Consider the following 23,240-nt stretch of genomic DNA (forward strand, 5'->3'; position numbering starts at 1 on the left):
ATAAAATTACAGTCACGGCAGCTCTGACTTTCGCTTATAATGTAATATAATGTTTATCAATTTTTTTCATTTTAAATGTGTTTACTTCAATTGTTGCCAGTGGAAAGAGCTCCATGAATACATTCCGACTGCAAACACATCACAAATATCAATATTTGTACCCATGGTAGGTGTAACCAGTGTGACTGACATGTGCAAATGCGTGAATCAGCCAATCATGAGTCAGTAACTAAATCTCATATACCAAACTTTCAGTGAAATATAAGCGATACCGGTCAGCGGTAAGAAAAGAGAGAAAATGCTGCGATACCGGTATAGGAAAGAATAGACGGGAAGCAAGACACCAAGTTTATTAATATTTCGCTACACTGCATCAAATATATAACCATGTGTTGACTTGTATAAACTAGATCAACTACTATATTTCTACCATATACCGGTATAGTAAAGGCTTCATACACTATTACTTTATTTCTGCCATGTACTAGTATATCTACTACTAAAGACTTCATACATTCTTTGGGACTACCGATATTGTACCATATTGGCACCATATACTGCTATATTTGCTACTAAAAACCTCATTTTTAGTTACTACCATATTTCTGCCATATACCCATTTGCTACTGAAGGCTTTACAGATTCGTTGGTACTACCGGTACCATACTGTTACCATATACTGTTATATCTACTACTAAAGGCTTCATACATTATCAAGTAATACAAAATGATAACAAATGAAGAATTAAATTTTTAGCAAAAAAACAACGTAATTTATCTACACATCTCTGACAACAACACATGATAATATTCTGTGTTGACAAGTAACATAGCCATAATGAGAATGTATGCAAGTATACAATTATTTATTTTTATTAATTACATATATGTACATAATTTATCTAGTGACGTGACGTGACCACTCTTTGAACAAAACTTCATTTCAGCAACCACTCACACCGATGACTTTTTCAGTGTAAAGATGTACACACAATAGTATTCCTTCTTTTTCATGAATTAATGATAGAATTGGATGTCAACTTATAATGATCAAAAATTACAGTATGGAATTTCAACATTATTTAGAGCAAGCAAAATGTGTATGGATGGAATAGTTCTTCTGCTCAGCTGTTTTTTTGTCATATTTTGTTTCCAAATTTAGTCAGACGACAACAGGTGTTACTGACTATCTGTATAAAATATGATGTAAAAACAGGCAAATGTTATTCTGATAAAAATAGTTGACTTCATTTATTTGTGTAAATATCTGATGTAATAGCCTATGTTTTTTGATAAATGGCTCAACTGTATGACATCACCAACAGTTGTATTGTACACATCAAACCTCTTGAATTGTATCCAGGTATGAATGAATACTTTACGACAACGAAACCATGGTCTGAAAGACATTCAGTGTTGTCTGGCTCTAATCTATTTTTTTTTCTGTGTGAATGAATTTGTGCCCTGTATTGGATGCAACTATTCCTGTGTATGTACAAATGTTCATCACTGAAATTGCATTTTAGTACTAAAAATAGTAACAACTGTGCTCATTTCATCACTGAAATTGCATTTTAGTACTAAAAATAGTAACGACTGTGCTGGGTTCATCACTGAAAAGGCATTTTATTACTAAGAATAGTAACAACTGTCTGACTATTTAACATTCTGCACAAACTGCCAAAGTAAAATCAACATCACGAGAATAAAAGGAAGGAAATACATGTATACATGTATTTGTCTAAACCTCAGGGTAAATCAACCCTCTTCAGGGAAAGTTCTTGTAAAAGATAATGGCTGCGGCAGGATTAGGGTTTTTAAAAGAGTATTTGTGTACAGGGAAAAAAGAATTAAACTTTGACATTTCTCACAGTATTAGCATAGAGATAAAAGATTGTAACAGACTGACTGCTACCAGTATATCTACATTATATTTATTTCTGACTTCCACATTCCATGCTACGCAGGCTATAATTGTCTACATTGTACCCCATATCTTGGACAGTTAGTACTAACATTTTAATCATAGTCAAAATATTTGTGAGTTTTTTTAGAAATCTTCATTGAGAAGCTTTCACCAGAGCCTTTACACTTCAATGTTCTTTGAATTTTTTTTTTTTGTAGAAAATCCTCTCTTTTTCAGAGTTATAACATAGTTTTGATATCAATCGGAATAATAATCAAGTTAAAATTGATGGTGTTTTTTTGTTAACATCAAAGAAAAATCCCAACTTACCTTTGTAGTTTGTTTTTCTTTTAAAATAATTCTTGATAAGGTCACTGTAAATATCGGCATCATTGCCTTAACTAGGGATAAAAACAAACAGAAAAGTAAAAGTTACAGACTAATTAGAACTGATACAATGAAGTCACTATACTATAATGCTGACATTTAAATTAACCTTGCAATAAGGCCTAAAAAATTTATGTAGTTATGATTGTGCTCAATTTTTCAGGTAGCTATGTTTTCCATTGTTTTCCATATGGTCTCTGTGTTATTGGTTTCTTCTCATCAGATGTACAGCCATTTCACAGATTGGAAGAACAGTTTTAATTGTCTTTTTAAGTTGATGTCAGTTTCCACATCCACCGTTTCTTGCAAGACTTCACAATTTTATTACTTTTTTCTCGAGACGTAAACAAATTTAGGATCAGCGTGAAAAACTAGTTGGGGTCGGGTAACCAAAACGAAACAATCTTTTTTTTAAGGTCTAATGGTTGATAGAAATAAATGTTCAAAAACAACTTACCAAATTCATGAAAGTTTTATATTCAAAAAAAAATTATTTCAATCAATTATCTTTTCATTTATGAACACCTTTATTACATTTTCCTCTACATCTAATAATAAATTTGTTGCACCTTGCAGATATGAAATAGCAGACATCAACATGTTTCTTGTACTTAACACCTGCAGATATACAGGAACCAACACCTACACCTCCCACACATCCATAAATCATCAAGTTATGCCAACACATCCTCAACACCTAGGTTACACACCCAATTTCTCGTTAATTTTTGGAAGACACATCATTTATACTTTCATTTCCACAACTGATCTCAACTAAAAGCTTTTAATTCATATTTTTTAAGAGTCTGAAATTTCATTTAGTTGCTTCAATATTCAATTAAAATGTATTCCTTCTGGCAATAATAAATTTGGATCCATGCTACTAGCATCTAAGTGACATTATCACATCAGATTATCAATATTTAATATTTAATATCATATTTCAATATTGTAATAATTCAGTTTTGTAATTTCCACTAGTTCTACACATTTCATATTTATTTAGACATAGTCAAACCTACCATAACAATTTAATAACTGGTAGTAATGAAGTATTTTAATACTTAACTTTTTAGTATTGATGTTAAATTTCAATATCATATTTTCATATTTAATTATAAATGGACACATTAAAAGAGAAAGTTAAGGGGTTTTTGTTTGCAATAGGACAACAACAAAAAAACCCTCCCAACAATACAATAGACACCAAAAGTACCATCAAACATGTGAAAAAAAGTATATTTTTTAAGTTTCGTATTTTTGGAACCTTTAGGCATTAAAAAAAACTGTGTGGTTCTGATTCCATTCAATTTTAGAATAGGTGGGGTAGGTAGATTTTTTATTTAATTTAAAAATTTAATTTAAAAATTAATTTTCCATATGTGAGTGTCTAGTTCAGGTAGTTATGTTTTCCGTTGGTTTTCCATATGTTCTCTGTGTTATTGGTTTCTTCTCATCAGATGTACAGCCCATTACAGATTGAAAGAACAGTTTTATATTGTCTTTTTCAGTTGATTTCAGATTCCACATCCACTATTTCTTGTGAGACTTCACAATTTTTGCAATTTTTTTTTCTTGACTACGTAAAAAAAAGTTTAGAGTCAGCATGAAAAACTAGATGGGGTCGGGTAACCGAAACCAAACAACTTTTTTTATTAGGCCTTACCAAGAAAATATGCCATTCTCTACAATCCTACAGTATCATAAAAATATTACTTATAACTTATGAAATTACCAAACCTTTAATTTTGTGTTTGAAATTTGAGACATTTATTGAAATTTTCATCAAAGTAGTAAAATTCAATTTGAGACCTTCATATTAAAGTATTAGTTCAGTATTTTACACTTCAAAACAGTCTGCATACTGGTACCACCATAATTATGATCTCATTTAATTTAAAGTGACTAATTAATTGATTGGGTCATAAAATTTCCATAATGTAAATGTACCATTTTACACCTGTTCTCATATTTTATCATATAATACACATAATAATTTTATTCGTCCATAAAATTCCAATGCTATGAAATATTCATATCCACATGTCTGCTTTGCAATCTACCACCAATATTTCTAGTATTTTCATCAGCAATGTTACACCTTTTTTCTTTACAGTAAAATATACTAGGAATTCATGAGGTTATGTGCAAGTGTGTTTTTGTACTCTACACTCTGTACATAAAAACACTTACAACTCATGAATTATTTCTATGTATACAAGGGAATGATTATGGCGTCATTATCATTGGTATTGTCCTAAATTCAACACCAAAAATGAAATAAACTATGAATGATACCTTTTATATTATTACAGATATATAATATATACCTAATTACCATAAATATGTGTACACATATCTGAAAACAAGAGTAATCTTGTTTTATTCAGTAACTTTTATAATGTGGCTATTAATAAAAATACACAATTTACTGTAATTCAATTTCTTGCAACTTCCCCACTGCTACTCTACATGTATTAATATTATCATTCTTATTATCTTTGGATGAAATAATCTATGACAATCACATAATGGCTAATTTCCTATCATTTCACATCGAAATTACTTCCTTTCATAATACATGTATGCATTCAATACCCCCCCCCCAACCAACCAACCAACAAACACCACCACCACCACCACAACCACCACCACTACCTCTAAGTAACCCATAGTGCATCAGTTATCATCTTCATCTACGCCATCATCATCACCACCAACGCCTCAAGAAACCCACAGTCCGTCAGTTATTGCTTTTATGATATCTTTATCTCATGATACATGTAAAGAATATACATGACTGATAACATGATACCCTAACCTATATCAAATAGAATTGATGGCTGATATTAGTATTAAGCTAACTTATTATGCTGGTTTCCTTCCCCTTCCTTTTACTAATTTTCCTTGAAGAACAGTATTCTTTTTCCAAGACTTTCCTTGACCATTGACATTGTGATAGTATTTGAATCTACATGTATTAACTATATATGTATTTGTATGATACCGGGAATGTACGTAAGAGAATCAGTGGTCTGTGGAGGCCACATACTTGCCACTTGCATCAATGATGCAAACAAAATTCAAATTCTAAGAATTATTTACGTTTTAGGAGCAATAATAAGACTGAAATTGTTACTATGTACTGTGTACCTCAGAATAGAAAGTACAAAGTCAAATTACAGCCAGGACCCCTCAGTTACCCCTCCCCTTCAGACAGACAGACAGACAGACAGACAGACAGACAGACAACAGAGACTGACAGATAGATACTTGAATACATGATAATATCTCTAAATGCTCTTACTAAGTAATAACATAACTAGTTACTAAAACCATTGATGTATTAGGCTCCCTAATACATCCATGCTAAAACCATGGAAGTATAACCCAAATCAAACCCATCAAATGAAATAAATTATAACCCAAATCAAACCCATCAAATGAAATAAATTAATGGCATGTCATTGGTTACATTTTGATCTTTAGTAATGTGTAGTCAACATATTTGTTGTCACTGCATGTTTCACAGAAACAATTGACAATATAACCATAGATGGATGTATTGGTAGTGATGTAGTAACCGGGCATACCGGGGTCATAATAGTAACTCAGATCCGTTTTCTGTAATCAGTACAAACCCCTTCCTGTTGACGCAGATACATCCTTGTATGTCAAGCCATATGTGATACGTGGTGCACACTTACCTGTGTGAGCATAAGACACAGACATTTTCCATATACTAAAGTGCGAAGATACAGAAGCGTAAAATTTTCCACAGGCTAGTGGTACAATAACACATAAATAGTACTTTCTGTCGACCGGTGGTCCGACTGGAACATTCCAAGCTCTCAATACAGGTCCCAAATAAACGGCTAAGGAAAACATATGTGACATAGTGATTGTTAAAGGAAAAGGAAAATAGTCCAGTACTCTCTTTCCAATGACATTTTGTCCGGCGCTGCTTGCGTACCATATCGAACACAGAAAAACAATCCGGAGGAACTCCTGCATTATTGTCCGGTCTGTCATATTGCCAGACGCCATCTTACCGGCTTCGTGTCAACCTCCCAACCAATCAAGTAAGAATTGAAAGGAATATCTTTTGACCAATGTATCTTCGCGCTTTTCCGATCTCTAAAACCGATGTCAGTTCAGAAAAAGACGTGATTCATAGTTAGACATTTTGAAAAGGAAGTTAGGCAAGTGGTGACATTTGAAAGACAAATTGGAAAGGGAGTTGAGTCGACAGTACGTTGCCACGAGTACGACGTCATTTACAACGTATGCTAGGGGGTCTAATCCCCGATGACGAAAACATTCACCTCTGTAAGCCCTTTCAACTTCAAAATGGCTGCGCCCATGTACCACACTTTTCAGACAGCATTTTAACGTAAACAACTTTGAAATGTCAACATTTCTCGTCTGGGGAGGTTGCGAACAAAAGCAAACGCGACCCTCGTATTCATAACGCAGTATTTGCGTGAAATAGCTCACAACATTGAATATTGAGAGAACACCAAGTAAGTGCAAGATTTGCCAGAGAAGAAATTTAATAATATATACACACGCAGGGATGGGCGTCGCGTCGTCGTAAACGGACAGGGAACTAACATGTCCATAATATACTACTGAAACACGAGACTGGATTATGAGTCGATACCAAGTACATCTCATCACTTCCCTACTGTTTATTAGTTTTATATTCTTGATTATGCAAATATACTTCATGAAGTTTACCACAAGTGAAAATGATGACCTCGGACATACCCTAAAAAGAGTAAGTAATTAACAAATAACAGACAGTGCTAGTTGGTGCTTCATTTGCATATTTGTCACGTATCAAAGTCGTAGCATCAGATATGTGTCACATTGAGTGCTAACTTATACTTTGAGGTACTTTATAGCCAGCAGGACTTTATTTTCAATCTTGATGGGGGGTATAGATAGCATTCCCATGATGACTGCTAGTGGTTGGGAGGGTATGGGAGAGGATGTCCCCTCCCAAGCTGGAAACTTTTTCGAAAGTAAGGACACGTTGCAGGCCATTTAGAAACGTAACGTATCAAATCATACACAGCACCTACTTTGTGGTGAGAATAAAGTCATGTTCTTCAGTAAATGTAGGAATTAAAGGAGACATCATAAACAACCTCTAGTGTCTATGGAAAACTTGAGATAAACACTAGTTTATTTCATATGGTGACAAATCAAAATGGAAACTTCTAAAAGTTATATTGTTCAAGCTGTACATATAGGTAGTACAGTTGTTCAATTAAATGGTTACACATTGATACATTTCTGTGTTGTTTATATTGTTTACAGAGTAATTTAGCCTCATCTGTAGATGTCAGTGGCCACCAGAAGTTTACTGATTCTCATGTAAGTATATAGGTATTCTCTCTCTCTCTCTCTCTCTCTCTCTCTCTCTCTCTCTCTCTCTCTCTCTCTCTCTCTCTCTCTCTCTCTCTCTCTCTCTCTCTCTCTCTCTCTCTCTCTCTCTCTCTCTCTCTCTCTCTCTCTCTCTCTCTCTCTCTCTCTCTCTCTCTCTCTCTCTCTCTCAGATTATCACATTCACTCAGAGAATGAAATTTATGCTTATAGAGGGAAGGGGAATTACTCATAATTGATTATTTATCCTTACACTTACATCCATAGCTCTGCCATACAACTGTTTTTCATACTCAGTTTTATTTTTCTAGTCCAACTTTGGCCTTAACAGCAATTGTCTTATGTAACTAAGAAATCAGAACATACAGACATAGTGGTTTGAAGTCACTTCAATGTATACATTGTGCATTGTTTATTTGACAGAGTACAGTCAAGTCTTTTCTAGCCACTGCTGCCTCATACAATCTTCCAGTCTTCTTAATTGAGCCAAGTGTTTTGTTGAAAATAGCTGAAACTCAGAAAGTGTTCGACAACACTGTGAAAACTAGAAACACTCAGTGCAAGTATCTATGCCATGATAGACCCCTCACTACATTCGCAATAGTGGATAAACATTGGAGTGTACAGGTTAGTGACAAGATTAAGTACACTCTTTTTGGACATTTAAAAAAAAAATTGGTCCAAATGACCAATTTTCAATGCTGTTGATTTTACTCACAGTCAAGTTCCATATTTAGAACTAACAAGACTTGTTGAGGTCTTTAGTTTAATTTTGTAGAACACTAATTCTAGATTAATTTCTTCATCTAAATCTGAAAGTTTGCCTGGTAGGGAATGGATGCAAGTTTTCCAGTCTGTATTGTTATATTGTAAATTGATTCTATAGAAATAGTGATGATTGTATCATGACCAATTGAAATCATCAATTGACCAATAGCATTCTTTGATTCAAAGGAGTCTGAATCAACTGACCAATAGAACTCATCAATTCATGGAAATCACAATTGACCAATAGCATTCTTTGATTCAAAGGATTCTGAATCAACTGACCAATAGAATTCATTGAGACACAGCATTCAGTATTATTCAGTAGCAATTAATTTGTGATTACAAATGATACATTTATGAAAGATAAAAAATGTATGCTATGACTCCAAATCTTTTTCTTCTTAGAAGCAATTCTTCTATGCAGTGGAAAAAAATGGTTTTTCATGGACACATACATCGGGAGAAGATCCGAGACTACTCTCAATCAATGGTCTGAGAACCAAAGATGTTTCCTTACATTATTTATTCTATAATCTCAAACATTTGATACATCTTGTTATTTTATACGAAAGAAATAATAATTATTGGTGGCATGGACCACTCACTATACATGAGACATTGAAGAGTAGTATTAATATGACTAGATTGAATGCAACAGACTTTGTGATTGGTCATCATGCTGGTGCATATGACAAGTAAGTGTATTATAAAATGACATGTTTCTCTCTGATAAAATTCATTGTATGACTGGGCAGTCATACTGGAATTGAAAAAAAAGTGAGCTTTCACCCATTTGGAATGTTTCTCTCTGAGACATGAAATTTGAAAGGCACACCCTTCAAAGTAAAAAACCAAGTTTAGGGGCCTTCAGTTTTTACATGGGGGGGGGGGGGAAGGGGGGGGGGGGTCAACCTGATCCCACCACTACCATCATATTGTTATGTTGATAATTTTACATCTAAAGCATTGGTGATTTCATACTACTACCACCACAGTGAATTTGTGTGAAGGCACTGCATCAAAACAACATTAATATTTGACCCTCTCTTCTTCAGCTCAATGTTTTTGTAATTTTCATTTTTTTTCTCTCCCCAGAATGGAGATTGCATCAATCCGTCTTGATAGTCTGAAGTTGTATACACCAAAATATCCTGCAGTATTTTTACAACAATTACCTAATTCTAAGTTTATAGAATGTAATTACAAACGAGCCAAAGCCTTCACAAAAAAGAATGGTGTCGATAACTCAGACACAACAAAAGAATTTCAAATGAAAGCTAAGAGAATCCTAACACAGGGCAAAGAACTCTTAGATCAAATTGGTGTCCGCTTTTGGTTAAGCAGTGGCACCTGTTTAGGTAAGTCATGCCGCAAGGTTTTGAAATCTCACCACTGAGGGCAGCAAACACAAGAAAGTCATCACACTGTTTTTGCTCCTTGATCTTATGAAATTTTGTCAGCTGTGTAGTTGAACGGTATAATTCTTCATTCATCCAAGGAAAACACACATGACCTAAGAGGCCTTGTTACTTCAAGTCCAAGGCGAGAAGTGGTAAAACCCTTAGGTCACAAGTATATTGCTCAGAGTTCAGTTAAAAAATTTAGTTGATATATCTCCCTTCTCTTCATCTCACCAATACAAGGAGCTTTTGATGTTCTCATATTCTGTACCCATTAATGCCTTAATTTATTTTCAAATTGTTTGCTTGCATCTGTTTCATTCAAGGGAAATATTTTCCTGACAATACTTTCAATGTTTCTAATGAAAAGTGAATCTAATGCATTAGTATAGTTAGTTCCTTTGGCAAACACAGTAGCAATGTACACTAGTCCTATCAAATTATAGTCCCAAAGTCTTTTTCTTTTTACATGTAATACCATCTTTATTTTTCATAGTCCTAATGTACATTTTTTGTTAGTCTGGGATCGCAACCATTTGAAGATATTTCGGTATTCTGCCTCTGATTTTCAGGAGAGATAGGCACAAAGCTACCCCTTTTGTTGAATTTCTCTGAGCAAGCCTACTCTTTGTTGAATTTATCAGAAGTTAAGTCACCAAACGTCTCTAACACATTGGGTTTGGCTAAAATAGTCTGCAATTTGTTGAATTTCTGTCACAGGTTGGTTTCGTGAATGTGGGGTCATAGGTCACAGCCAAGACGTAGATTTTGGTATTTGGATCAAAGACTACCAAAATAGGATTATACCAACTTTCAACAGATATGGGTTGAACCTGAAACATTTATTTGGCAAGGTAAAGTTTATACTTCTGTAAAAGGACAAACTTCACATTCATGGTTGTGTGACTACCTACATGAAAATATTTCTTTTGAAAAAAATTGAGAAGAGGCAATCTTTCCATGAGAAATATGATATAACCAAACTAAATCTAAATTTATAAACTTTTAGGTTCGTCAAAACTCCTAGTGATGTACAGGTATTTCACTACAGATTCAGGTTAGCAATATACTCACTTATGTACATCCTTTTCTTGGTTCCTCCATCACACAAACTTACTTCTTTATACTGTCAACACAAGAATTATCTGTATAAAAGTTTAAGTAACAAATTTTGAAATTTTTACATCACTGAATTTATTAGGTATTATTTTTTGATACATTTTCAGGTTGAAGATAGTTTTGAATTGTCCTTTCTGAGTGGTGATACCAAACTTGATATGTTTTTCTTTTACGAAGAAGATGAAATCATGTGGAACGGAGGAACACAGGCTAGCACTGGGAAGAAATTCAAGTAGGTATTACCAAGACAATGCAAAAAATACAAGGATCATGGAAATACTAAGGAAATTTAAGATTTTACTTGAGCACTACATCAAGATCATAGATGTTACTATGGAAAAACAATGGAAATTCGTGAAGTGTTACCATGGCTATACACAAATACAGGGATTACCATGGAAATGCAATGGAAATTCAAGTGAATGTTACCTAGGCACTTCGAATATAACCATTGAAATACACAAATTTTGAGACTGTTTTGACATACCATAATTATTTATTCAAACGCTTTGACTTTGTTTTCCATGTGTAACAAATACAAGTAGTGCACACAAGTACATACATACATACAGAAACACATTCATACTTAAACACGCACACACATTCATACACACACAAACACACACACACACACACACATATACACAATTATACACACACAAACACATACACACTCACATATATACACACACGCACACTCTCTTTCTTACACACACATTCACTCACTCATACATATATAGTCATATTTTTTCTTTCTCTTTTTTTCACAGGTATACATTTCCACAATTTACACTCTGTTGGACTGAATTCCTTGGACTCAAAGTTAGAGTTCCGTGTGAAACACAGTCCTACATTGAGGCAAACTATGGAAAAGACTGGAACAAGAGAGTGTATGAATGGGATTGGAAAAGCAGTCCTCCAAATGTGAGAGAAAATGGCCAGTGGCCAGAGGAGGAATGGTCAGAAGTTATTCAAGTCTGGTGAACTCTTAATGGCCAGACGAGGAGTGGTCAGAAGTTATTTAAGTCTGGTGAACTATTAACTCTAAGGAATGTTTTTAAAATGCTGCAATAAATTCTATTAAAAATATCATTTTTACTGTACAATATGCAATTGCTGAAGTATTGCTTGAATTCACTCATGGTGTGTATGTGTATATTATGTACACTGTATGTATGTATGTATGTATGTATGTATGTATGTATGTATGTATTTAAGTCTCCGTCTGTCTGTGTGTGTGTGTGTGTGTGTGGTGTGTGGTATGTATGTATGTATGTATGTATGTATGTATGTATGTATGTATTTAAGTCTGTCCGTCTGTCTGTGTGTATGTGTGTGTGTGTGGTGTGTGGTTGTGCACGAGGGTGTATGTATGTGTTTTGGAGGGACTTTTTTGTGTGTATACGCTCATGCAAGTGTGTGAAACCATGAAGGGGAGTGATGAGGAAATTTTCTTTTAGAAACTTTTCTGTTATAATTTGAATTTGACCATAAGTTGTGGCTTTTTTTTAGAAATAAAGCAGGCCTAAATTGATAATAAAATTTTAACTACAGTGTTTTTATCACCTTTTTTTTCACAGCTATATTTTCATACTCCTTGCCTGCACTGCCATTCCATTTATATGATATGTATCATTTTATAAAACCAAACTACTTCATAGCTTTGAAGAGGAGTTACCTAGCAACCAAATATGCCATGGTGTAATAAGAGTCATGTTATTGAAACATATTTTCATTTTAAATGTCACAATTTTGGAACACAAAAATTCACTGTGTTAGCTCATCTTGCATTTGTAAGGTTTTCTAGAAACTTTGAGGAACTCACTGTGATGGCAATGTTTAATGTGGCTATGTACCAACTCTAACAACTCACTGTGAAAGCAGACAATGTTTAAATGTGGCTATGTACCAACTCTGACAACTCACAATGTTTAAATGTGGCTATGTATGGACTCAGACAACCCTGCAGACAACCATTGAACATATAAATGACGTATGGATATCTTTCACCTGGTTGATTGCTGCAATTTGGCGCCCTCTTGTGTTGGAATACAGCAAATACTGATTGGCCATGTAACAAACGATAGAAATACAAATGACAATATTCACTGTTACATTTCCCATTCTGTGAATTCTGTCACTAACTATACAAGGTATTATCTACACTCGATGTGAATATATGTAGATATCAAAATAATTTTCATACACACACTCGGTAAAAATGGTAGATTTGACAAGTCTGGAATTTTCTGAGATGTGAATTACAACAGAAGAAGAGATAGAAGTATACAAGGTTATGAAATGAGAATACACTAAAACTGTCACTGACAAATTCAGTAGTGTGTGACAATGCAGCTTTCCTCCAGTACTCTAGTCCTACAGATATTCAATATGTAAATTTATAATCCCACAGGCTGTTACATAGACATTGCAATTTATAGGCTGTGACAGAATACAGTAAATTTCTTCTATATCAATTATTTTTTTCTCATAAATCATCTGTTCCACTTGTGTGAAATTCACATTATTTTCTTCTTGTTTCAAGTATAGCTGTCAGTGCATGAAAAACATACAGGAATGACATTTTATGATTTCAATATTGTTTTTCAAGGTCAATACATATCTAAAATACTAGAGTACAAAATTATGTGTATTGTCTTCATAATTAAAGGCAAAATTGAGTTCACCAATCATAGAGATAATTCATTCATATATATTTCATTGTGTGTCTGTTTTAATTACTAGAATCCCATTTATGAATTCATGACCCAAGTACATCAACTTGCATGAAAACTCTGTAAAATGAAACGGCAAATAATCTGTCAAATTTTCAAGTAAATTTTGAACAAAAAATATTTAATTTCGCCAATCATGAATAATTCATGTAATGTTTATTTCACAATGTCCATTTCAATTCATAGTATTTCATTCATAAAATCGTATGTATCAACTTTCATGAAAATCTCTGTGAAATGAAAGAGGACAAATCATTCCAATATTACAATATTGTGAGAATCAGTTCTCAGGTTAACTATAAAGTGTTTTGTACATTTACAGATGTCTTTGTTTATCTGTCGGTTTAACCAGCGACAGGCTGTCTTTTCGATTTATGAATAGCGGGATAATCCCCTACAAATGATAGTTGTGTCAGGCCACACATACTAGAGCTATACTACTAGGTCATATATACCATATAAAACACCACCTACTTTCTTAAATTTGTACTTTAAATAATTTCGAAATTTGTTTATATTCTATTTTGCTGGGCTTTGATATGTTTTTGTTTTTTCAGTTACAACAAGCCAAAAAATGGATGGTGTTGACTCATGTTAAAAAAATTCTGACAATCTTTCACCCAATTCATGGCACATCATCACCTCAGCCAATCAAAGTCTGTCAGTTCAGTACATATTTCATGGTGAAATTCAAACCTTGAAAAAACGACAAAAATCGGTCAAATCCAAACCTTGCGAAAATTGAAATCCAAATATATAAACAAGTGTTGGCCAAATTTGTGTGCAATGACACACTACTACTACACTAGCCAACTGTACAAAGGCAGCCATACTTATTCCATGTTTCTCACGACCGGACCGACCTTATACATGTTTTCGATCTGGCGACCCCCGCTATGGCAGGATTACAAACAAATTACATTATCACTGATCGTACGATGACACATATCTGACAAAAAATTATCATTTATTGCTGAAATTTGGGAATTTTCATAAAACGAATGATTCAGGGTTTCCTTCTGACTTTTTTTAATTGTCATTTCTAAGTCATTCAGATGGATAAAATACAATATTTATGAAATGAAATCAAAATATCCCCAAATATGTACACATACACTTACTAATTTTAAATACTGACTGATCCATCATTTTTCAGGTGTTATTGAGAAACGTAGAATTAAGTATGGATGCCCCAATGATAGTTCTTGATGCTCTATTTGATAAAAATCTGATAAAATGAAAAAAAAGAGAATTGTTTCTGGTCAGTGTGCGCATCACCTAAATATCCTTGCAACTGCCATAAATAGTAGATTGAGTGACAGGTTTGTTGAGAATTTAAAAAGAAACAATTTAAAAAAAAATAAAATTTGCGTCATCACACTACTTTAGACAACATGTCCTGACCAGAAACAATTCTCTTTCTGTTGTTGGCCAAACAGAACTTGATTTGTGTTTGTATCACATCTCATAGTCTGTAGGATACATGTCATGTGACCTATCAGCTGACAGATAAAACATGTCATGTGACCTTTTCAGCCACCAGCCATCACTGAATGTAACGGTCAACAAAGGTGAAACAAGACGTTATACCATACATACATCTTTCATTTCTAATATTTTAGTTTTGTCACACGTGATATTATTAATATCTGGATGAGTACAGAGGGCGCCAACACTGAATAGTGAAAATCAAATCTACTTCCATATCAGATTTTAATCAGATCAGATGGGGGTCGCAAGGTTCACAAACTAGAACAGTCCATGAACTTGTAGTACAAGATGACCTTTGACCTTTACATGTGATACTTCAAACTCCCAAGTCCTATATAGCCTAATGTACCTGAAACAGCCTACAGTATTTCACTAAGGTTCAAATCAATAGTGTACAATCAGTCTACATTGACGAAAATATCTCATGATAAATTTGTAACACATTATTTCCCGACACTATGCCTAAAAACTAGAAAAAATTCCATATACAAATGTATTTATGAAACTTTGTTGTCATGATTATAGAAACACTGCACAGCAAGCATGATGCAACTAGAGTATTTGTGCAACACCTGCTATTCTACCTTTTTTAAAATCTCTTTTCTGACTCCATATTTTGAAACTGCTCTCCACAGTGAAAATACTATATATATATATATATTCTGATATTTTAAAATATAGCTCTACACTGAAGTAAAGAGAATGTTTCTATTTGGTATCGTTTACATTTCAAGGTAATTAAGGCACCAAAGTTAAATGTACTGAATCCTAGTAAAACGACAAATATAGATTCCTCTTTCATTATTTTCCAAAACTGTTTGAATTTTGTTGGTTCTGATACATATCACTTCAACCCTAAATCATCTACTTGTATTGTAAGGAACAACATGACCAATATCTAAGACTTTGTTAAATTACTGGCCAATGTAGCAAGGCACAATTTTAATCTTACAATACTTAGCATCTTATTGGTTGGCGTGTTTGGACCTTTGCTTGTCCTGCCTGTATGTGGACACAATGCAGGAGTACTGACTACTGTCCCTTCATTCTTTGAAATAGACCTTTGAAAGTCCCATTACTAAAATAGTGTATTTGATAAAATGAAAAAAGCATGCAACCCAGTAAAACCCTGTTTGGCGTAGCCAGAGACTTGACTATCTGGCTTGACAATATCATTCATTGAGGCAGTATGTCAAGTCAGATAACCAAATCTCTGAGTTATCTTTGGTGGTAACTTTTTTTCAATCCTTTCCTTACTAAGTTTTACACATAGCTAAGGGACAGAGACAGAGTGACTTGGAAGTGCAGTTCATCGTGAACCTTGGTGACGACAATCTTAACTTATCTGTCTCTAATCTATAGTATCTGCCACCACTATGACCGCGATGGTTGCAGCGCATGTGATAAGCCCATGGTTCCAGCATGGTTCAACCATGACCACGATCATCAACTCGACACGCCATTTTCGCTCCCATCTACAGAATCCGCCTCATCATCGGAAATGGAGAAATGTCTTGTGTTGTTTTGAAGAGCATTGTTTTCTTTGTAACTTGAATGTAACTTTGCTGACACATAAGACGAGCTACCACGTGAAAAACTCTCGACTTTTTCGAAGGCAGAGAGTAACTTTTCCAAGGCAGGTTTTGTGATACAGATATCGTCCAGGAGCTGACATTTGCTCAGTAAGTGTGCAATTTGTGCATCTTTCTCCCTCGTTGTTGCTAAAAGTCTTTGTAGCTGTGCTTCCGATGATTCAAGAGTTTTTCTAAGTTCCGTGATTTCTTTATCCTTGTGTTGGGAAACTTCTTTCAGAGCTGTTTGCATCTGTTCATCCTTTTTTATCATAGATTCGGCTTGTTCTTTCACAGTTTGCTCAAGGTCATCAACTCGCTTATACAATGCCTGTAAATGATCGTTCGCTTCCCTTATGCTCGATCGAGATGGTGAAAAACCTTTAAAATTCATGCTGAATAAAAGAGGTTACTTCATAAATCGTAAGATTCCCGGAATTTCGGGTGCTATGGATGAGGTCGCTACCAGCCGTATGGATAATCCACATCCATGATACTAGTATTATGCGGAAGTGATCGTGTAGACACGTCAGTTGACCAAAGGTCACCACCACGTGGTGGCGTGCTCACACCTGGCGTATCCGACCGGCCAGACGGCGTATCCCTATCCCATCCAACTTACGTGACATAGTACACACGAGTAAAATGTTTTATCCGTTTTCCAAACTGTAACTTTTCTATAAATCGATAAGTAAGAAAACTTATTTAAGGCGAAACAAACCAGAAAAATTACTGTGAAATGCATTCAACAGGTTGCATTGAACCAGGGGTTGCAACAGTCAGTCATTCAATTGATCAATCACTCATACTGAAATATAGGCTGACATGATGATTTCACTAAAATTATAGGTTGAATATTTGAATCTTCTCTTCTCGTATTCTGCTGAACGTAGCTAACATGTCTTTGATTTGTTTGTGAAGACTCGGTGATAATGAAAACTAGAAAGACGTAAGGATGATAGGCCATGATTGCATTCGCCTATTCTTTTACCACATTCGAATGCTAAAGACACGATTTCAGAGAACCCGTCGGAGTACATTCCTGTTCTGCGATTTTTGCTTTGTTTTGTTTGTTTGTTTGTTTGTTTGTTTGTTTGTTTGTTTGTTTGTTTTTTGGTTGTTCGTTTGTTCTTTTGCTTGCTTGCTTGCTTGCTTGCTTGTGTGTTTGTTTGTTTGTTTGTTTGTTTGTTTGTTTGTTTGTCTGTCTGTCTGTCTGTCTGTCTGTCTGTCTGTCTGTCTGTCTGTCTGTCTGTCTGTTTGTTTGTTTGTTTGTTTGTTTGTTCGTTCGTTTGTTCGTCGTCGTCGTCGTCGTCGTCGTCGTCGTCGTCGTTGTTGTTGTTGCTGTTGTTGTTCCCGTTGTTGTTTGCGTTATTTACTTGGGACGGGAACACGATATCGACTTGATAGAACGAGGCTGTTACACGTCTATCTTGCTATCTTAGTATATTTAATCTGTGCAATTGATAAATCCACTATTAGTGGAACCAAAACAAACAACATCTTTAAAATAGATATAATAAATACCGGTAACTTCTATTTTAAAGATGTTATTTGTGTTGGTTTCGAGACGGAGAGTCATCAATGTTCCTAAAACTACCGAACCTCAGTTAACTTATAGATACAGATACTTATAAAACACTGAAATTAAACACTACAATATGTCTGTGATAGGTACACGTACAGTGGCTTGATTTTGATAATTGCCCCCCCCCCCCCCCCAGGTCGAGGTCAAGGGCCAATGTCTCAAAAGATAGCTTGCATCTGATAAGTGTTGCACAGCCCTCAACGATCTTGAACCTAACAATTGTTCCCCTGGTGATTAGAAAGATTGTTATCACTGTGAATTGTATGTTCATATTTCATAAAATACATGTACCAGACTTGCACAAAACTTATGTTTTATCAGTGACGCAATATAAGTATACCATAAAATGAGGTCTGACATCATTTTCATTTTTTATTACGTAATTATTTTAATGATTCAGTGCTTGAAAATGTTCTATCAGATTGTGCAATTGAATCCTGTGTAAAATGATTACGCTCTCGCGTTGGTTTAAATCTCATCAGTTCAAGATACTAACATTTTGTATTAAACTTATTAATTCCGCACATTCAAGTTGTGACAGGATGTTTCTGAAAACGATTGCTAATCGAAATCTCATTGTCTGACACTAGAGGGCTCAGTACCATTTCAAGCCGTTTCGCGTACACTGATCGCGTACATGTATCGCGTACTTCAGTGTTTCTCGTATGTAGAGGCCCGGTACCTGAAATCGCAGAAACCCCAGACAACCAACTCGTACAAGTGGTGTTTAATACTAGTAGTTAGTTATCCGAGGATAAACGAATAGAACGTACATACAGTAAAGATTGAAGATGGATTGGTTGGTTGGCCATATATATCGAATCCATATTTATGTGCAAGTGCGACAGTCCTCAATTCTGTCGACGTCATCAAGAAAAAAATTCACTTTCTTTTCTTCCCTATATATATATATATATATATATATATATATATATATATATATATATATATATATATATATATATATAATAAATTCGTCGTTTGATTTTGACAGTGATGTTCATCTTCCGACCGTAAATGGGTAGGAGTGGAGACTCCTTGATAAAGTCAAAAGAGTGAATCGGATATATATGTGAGCTGTACATACCGGGCCAGGAATGGTCGTTGTTGGTACTATTATCAGTTGAACTTTCGTTACTTCCTAGATAGCGTAGTTTTCCTGAGGAAATCAATATTAAGAAACCGAGGACACCCTTTTACCCTGAACAGGATGGGATAGGTAAGTGTATTTATTGAGTACTGTAACTTTCACTTGTTGAACATTTAAAGATGTAATCATGTTGACAGTTGTATCAATGCTCTTAGTATTAATCAGGGTGATATCAGACAAGGAAAATTGTTGTATGCTATAATAATATGAGAACAGTTGGCAGTTTTTAAAAAATCGACATAGCGTGCCCCGAGTACGTGCATTCAGAACAAGAGCAATTGTCAGTTGCTGTTCTTTGTATACACTTGTGTTGGAAACTTGTACAGACTCAAACTAAAATCCGGAATAACGATAGATTCCTTTATTTCCTTCGCATATTGTTTTTTATTCTATAGGAAGGGAATACAGGTGACTACAGGAATCGATCCTTATTCCTACATCAATTTTGAATCATGTTGGTACAGACATGTCTCGCTATGTCACCGACATAAAAATATTAAGGGATCGGACATTTTTAACAGACCGGGGGGGGGGGAGCCGGAGGCGGACGGTGTTTTGAAGTTGCAGATGGGTTTCCCAAACTGATCCCCCAGCTCCGATGGCCAAAGCCGAAGTGACCCCCAGTAAAAACAACATTAAAAAAATATTTACCCCCCCCACACACACACCTTATATATTTTAACACCATTTTATAGGTCTTACTATGGGATGTCACTATAACAACATATGAATATAATTGAATATTGCTATTTATTAAGAGAACACTGAACACATTATTACTTTTGGTTTAATTTTTGTTTTCTGTGTACATGTTTATCTAGAATCTATGTAATTCGTCAAGAAATCAAATACAACTCACTACACACTTTGTATTAATATAAATTGTACGTTATTTTCAATATTTTATGGTACAGTCAGATGTAGCTAATACCATAATACGTCTACAATTTCATTGAGAATAAGTTGTATCTTAAGAATGACAAATTGATTAAAACACAAGTGGCAAGTTCAATTGCCCAGTTAAAACTGCTGTCAATACGTGTATATACCCAGTGATGACTTTTTATTTTTTTTTTACTGAAAATGAAAGCTAACCCTAAACGTAATTAACCGTAATACACAACTTGCCATTCTTAAAAATACTATAGACCCAATACTAAATGTTAGAATATTTTATTTGAGAGATAGGGTGCATTTTGACAAATTACAGTTGCTCAGGAGCCATCTTGTCCTTTTCAATGTGACCCCACTTCAAGTGGTATTTTTCAAAATGACCCCCCCAAAAAACCCACACCTGCCCCCCCCCCCCGTTTAAAAATGTCCGATCCCTAATATTACTAAGTTTCTGTTTGTCAATTCTGCGTTCGATGATCTCCAATGCTTCTATTTTCTATTTTAGTTACGATGGTCTAACTTCTAGTATTAAAGTTGTTAATTTTTATTGTTTTACTATGTTCAGGAATCTGCAGCATATGGCCGATAAAGATGCCAAGGGTACACGTTGGAGAATTGCACAATCCATATTGACTGACACATTTTCGTAAACACTTCTGATCAGCTGATCGAATAAACAGGTACATGAGGTAGGGGGTGTGTATCTGACGTCAAATAATCGACCAATAACAGGACGACTGTGATCACATGACTACGACTGAAGGTCACGAGATACGCAATTTCTCTTGTGGCTGCATTTGAAATCTGGTCGTCGGCAGGGAGGTTCGAGCTGGCGAACATCATCAGGTGATAGAGTTTGTGGTGTTTTTAAGGTTAATTTAGCTCGTCACTTGCAATTTTCAGACAACATGTACAGAGCATCGAAACTCGTTGGGATAACGCGAGCTGCACCAAAATTTGGTCGTGGACTTGGCAAGTCATTTCCCGCGAAGTTTACAGTACAACCCGTGCGAGTTTGCAGCAGTAGCTCTTCGTCGTCTGCGCTCGAAAGATTGTATCGTCGACACGATGACTTTGCCGACAGGCATATTGGTCCAAACAAGAAAGAAAGACAAGAAATGCTGGAATATCTGGGAATGAAGGTAATGAAAAAATTCCGTCGATTTGAGATAATGCCATTGCGCAGTGCCATTGCGTTGCGCCAATTCATACTTGCCATATTAGGAAAACAATTGGCACACACCGTATGCATTGTTATGTACTAGGCAAATGTCATCCATGACCCGTTTCGTAAGAATACCGAAATGTGTCCTTGATCTCAATTTCCTATGGGTTTGTAAAACAGAATCTTCACTAAACAGCAATATTTTTAGTGAACTATATCTCTCGTACCATTTATTATTGAATTCAAAATGTTTTTCCCACTTTTATTGAAAAATATAAAGTTGTGAATGTGTATTAAAAATGGTATCCGGTGTGCGATGGGGGCGGTATACAAAAAAAAAAATACAAAAGAATACGTCCGCAGTTCACCAATTTGTGTCATCTTCATTTCTTTTATTTAGAATATTGACGAATTTATTGATAAAGTTGTGCCCCACAATATTAGATTGGAGCGAGAATTGGATCTGGAACCTGCTGTTTGTAAGTATTTGGTAATTTATTTTTAAAAAGTCTTGACAAAAAAAGTTTATTCATAGCAGTGACTAGTGATTTGTTCATTCATAGCAGTTCAGCCGTAAATTGTTATACTCTTTAGTGAAAGTATATAATTTGTTATCGCCCTCAAAGTAGACAATGAAAGTACACAAACAAGAATAATTAGCAATGCAATGTATGAACATCTATTTTGTCAGCGACAACAGTGCAAGTTGTCTGCGATCTTGTTGACAATATATTGGTAGTCACTAGATGCAGGTACATCTGTCTAGTGTTCAGAGGGTCGTCGGTTTGGTCTGGATTGAGATGATCTGATGCAGCATACTTTTTGCCTTCTCTGTTAGGCTTCTGATGAGGTAAATGGGGGTGGGGAGTGGGGTGTATATCAGTGGTATGGTATCAGATGTACCAGGGGATAGTAAACTGGGGAATGTTCAGTGTATGGCACTAAATGTTGTAAGTTGGGTGGCCTTCCATTAGTGAATATTATGATGGCCTGGGTAGCCTAGTTGGTAGTGCACATGACTTGTTTTCAAATGGTCCTTGAGTTTGAACTGCAGTAACCTCATTTCCCATATGTTTGTCCTTGGGAGGTACCAACATTCTTATCACTGTATCAGGTATTTAAAGCAGATAATGAGATAGATGTATACATTGTGGCTAGTTAGATGGCAAATTTAAATGTGACCTATATTTCTGAGTTGCCCTAAACAAGTTTGAGTAAGTGTAGCCTTAACTCATAGACAGCTAAAAAAAACCCCAACTAATTGAAATATGAGTGGTTTCGGTCTTAGATATAAATAACTGATTGAATGGGTCAAGATCAAATTTGATTCCAAAATAATAATTTTCATTTCTGATGAACACTTATCTGAGTATTGCAAGTGGAAGTTTCTCGTTTTTGTACAGATAGGTTCATCATAGATATTTACAAATTGATTGATACACTGTGAGAGCTGTAGAAAGAAGAAAAGATTATATTGCACATCTGTCATCACATGTCATACATTTTATACATTAAAGGACAAACTGAGTTTAAATGTGTTTGGGCATTGTTTATGATACATATATACAAGGTACTCATAGTATTGTACTTATTAGAGCACACCTAGCCATCACTTGCAAACCTGGTATCAAGATATCATTTATGAACAATCACATGACGTAATTTACTCTACCGGTAT

General features: G+C 34.9%; 4 protein-coding genes across 5 annotated transcripts in view; 2 read left to right on the forward strand and 2 right to left on the reverse strand.

Annotated features, from left to right (window-relative positions):
• The window catches only part of LOC144436691 (solute carrier family 35 member E1-like), a 22,721-nt gene extending 16,132 nt beyond the window's left edge, over positions 1-6,589 (reverse strand). The window contains exons 1-2 of the mRNA XM_078125539.1: positions 6,001-6,589; positions 2,237-2,307 (exon numbers count right to left, since the gene is read on the reverse strand). Of these exons, the coding sequence (XP_077981665.1) occupies positions 2,237-2,307; positions 6,001-6,340 (411 nt within the window). The 5' untranslated portion in view covers positions 6,341-6,589. The remainder of the gene's footprint in view (positions 1-2,236; positions 2,308-6,000) is intronic.
• On the forward strand, positions 6,539-12,033 carry LOC144436690 (ribitol-5-phosphate transferase FKTN-like). Its single transcript, XM_078125538.1, has 8 exons — positions 6,539-7,073; positions 7,619-7,675; positions 8,108-8,311; positions 8,858-9,147; positions 9,548-9,810; positions 10,573-10,706; positions 11,079-11,203; positions 11,742-12,033. Exons 1-8 carry the CDS (start codon positions 6,945-6,947, stop codon positions 11,953-11,955), a joined length of 1,416 nt encoding a protein of 471 aa, XP_077981664.1. The 5' UTR covers positions 6,539-6,944; the 3' UTR covers positions 11,956-12,033.
• Positions 12,034-13,839: 1,806 nt separating this feature from the next.
• Positions 13,840-17,262, reverse strand: LOC144436395 (vimentin-type intermediate filament-associated coiled-coil protein-like). Its single transcript, XM_078125190.1, has one exon. The coding sequence runs from the start codon at positions 17,160-17,162 to the stop codon at positions 16,644-16,646; it is 519 nt and encodes a 172-aa protein (XP_077981316.1). The 5' UTR covers positions 17,163-17,262; the 3' UTR covers positions 13,840-16,643.
• Positions 17,263-21,214: 3,952 nt separating this feature from the next.
• The window catches only part of LOC144436093 (glycine dehydrogenase (decarboxylating), mitochondrial-like), a 63,840-nt gene continuing 61,814 nt past the window's right edge, over positions 21,215-23,240 (forward strand). For both annotated transcript variants that reach the window (XR_013480929.1, XM_078124775.1), the window contains exons 1-2: positions 21,215-21,539; positions 21,963-22,041. Coding sequence is in view for 1 of the 2 variants with exons in the window: in XM_078124775.1 (XP_077980901.1) it covers positions 21,306-21,539; positions 21,963-22,041 (313 nt within the window). In the remaining variant the exon portion in view is untranslated. The remainder of the gene's footprint in view (positions 21,540-21,962; positions 22,042-23,240) is intronic.

The sequence above is a fragment of the Glandiceps talaboti genome, chromosome 6 (assembly GCF_964340395.1).
Source record: "Glandiceps talaboti chromosome 6, keGlaTala1.1, whole genome shotgun sequence".
NCBI classification, from domain to species: Eukaryota; Metazoa; Hemichordata; class Enteropneusta; family Spengelidae; genus Glandiceps; species Glandiceps talaboti.

Bases quoted from the DNA above. Each gene is read 5' to 3' on its own strand.
- LOC144436690 (XM_078125538.1), top strand. From the start codon at position 6,945: ATGAGTCGATACCAAGTACATCTCATCACTTCCCTACTGTTTATTAGT. The intron at 9,148-9,547 runs GTAAGTGTATTA...TTCTCTCCCCAG, and splicing joins CATGCTGGTGCATATGACAA to AATGGAGATTGCATCAATCC. The intron at 11,204-11,741 runs GTAGGTATTACC...TTTTTTTCACAG, and splicing joins AGCACTGGGAAGAAATTCAA to GTATACATTTCCACAATTTA.
- LOC144436395 (XM_078125190.1), bottom strand. From the start codon at position 17,162: ATGAATTTTAAAGGTTTTTCACCATCTCGATCGAGCATAAGGGAAGCG.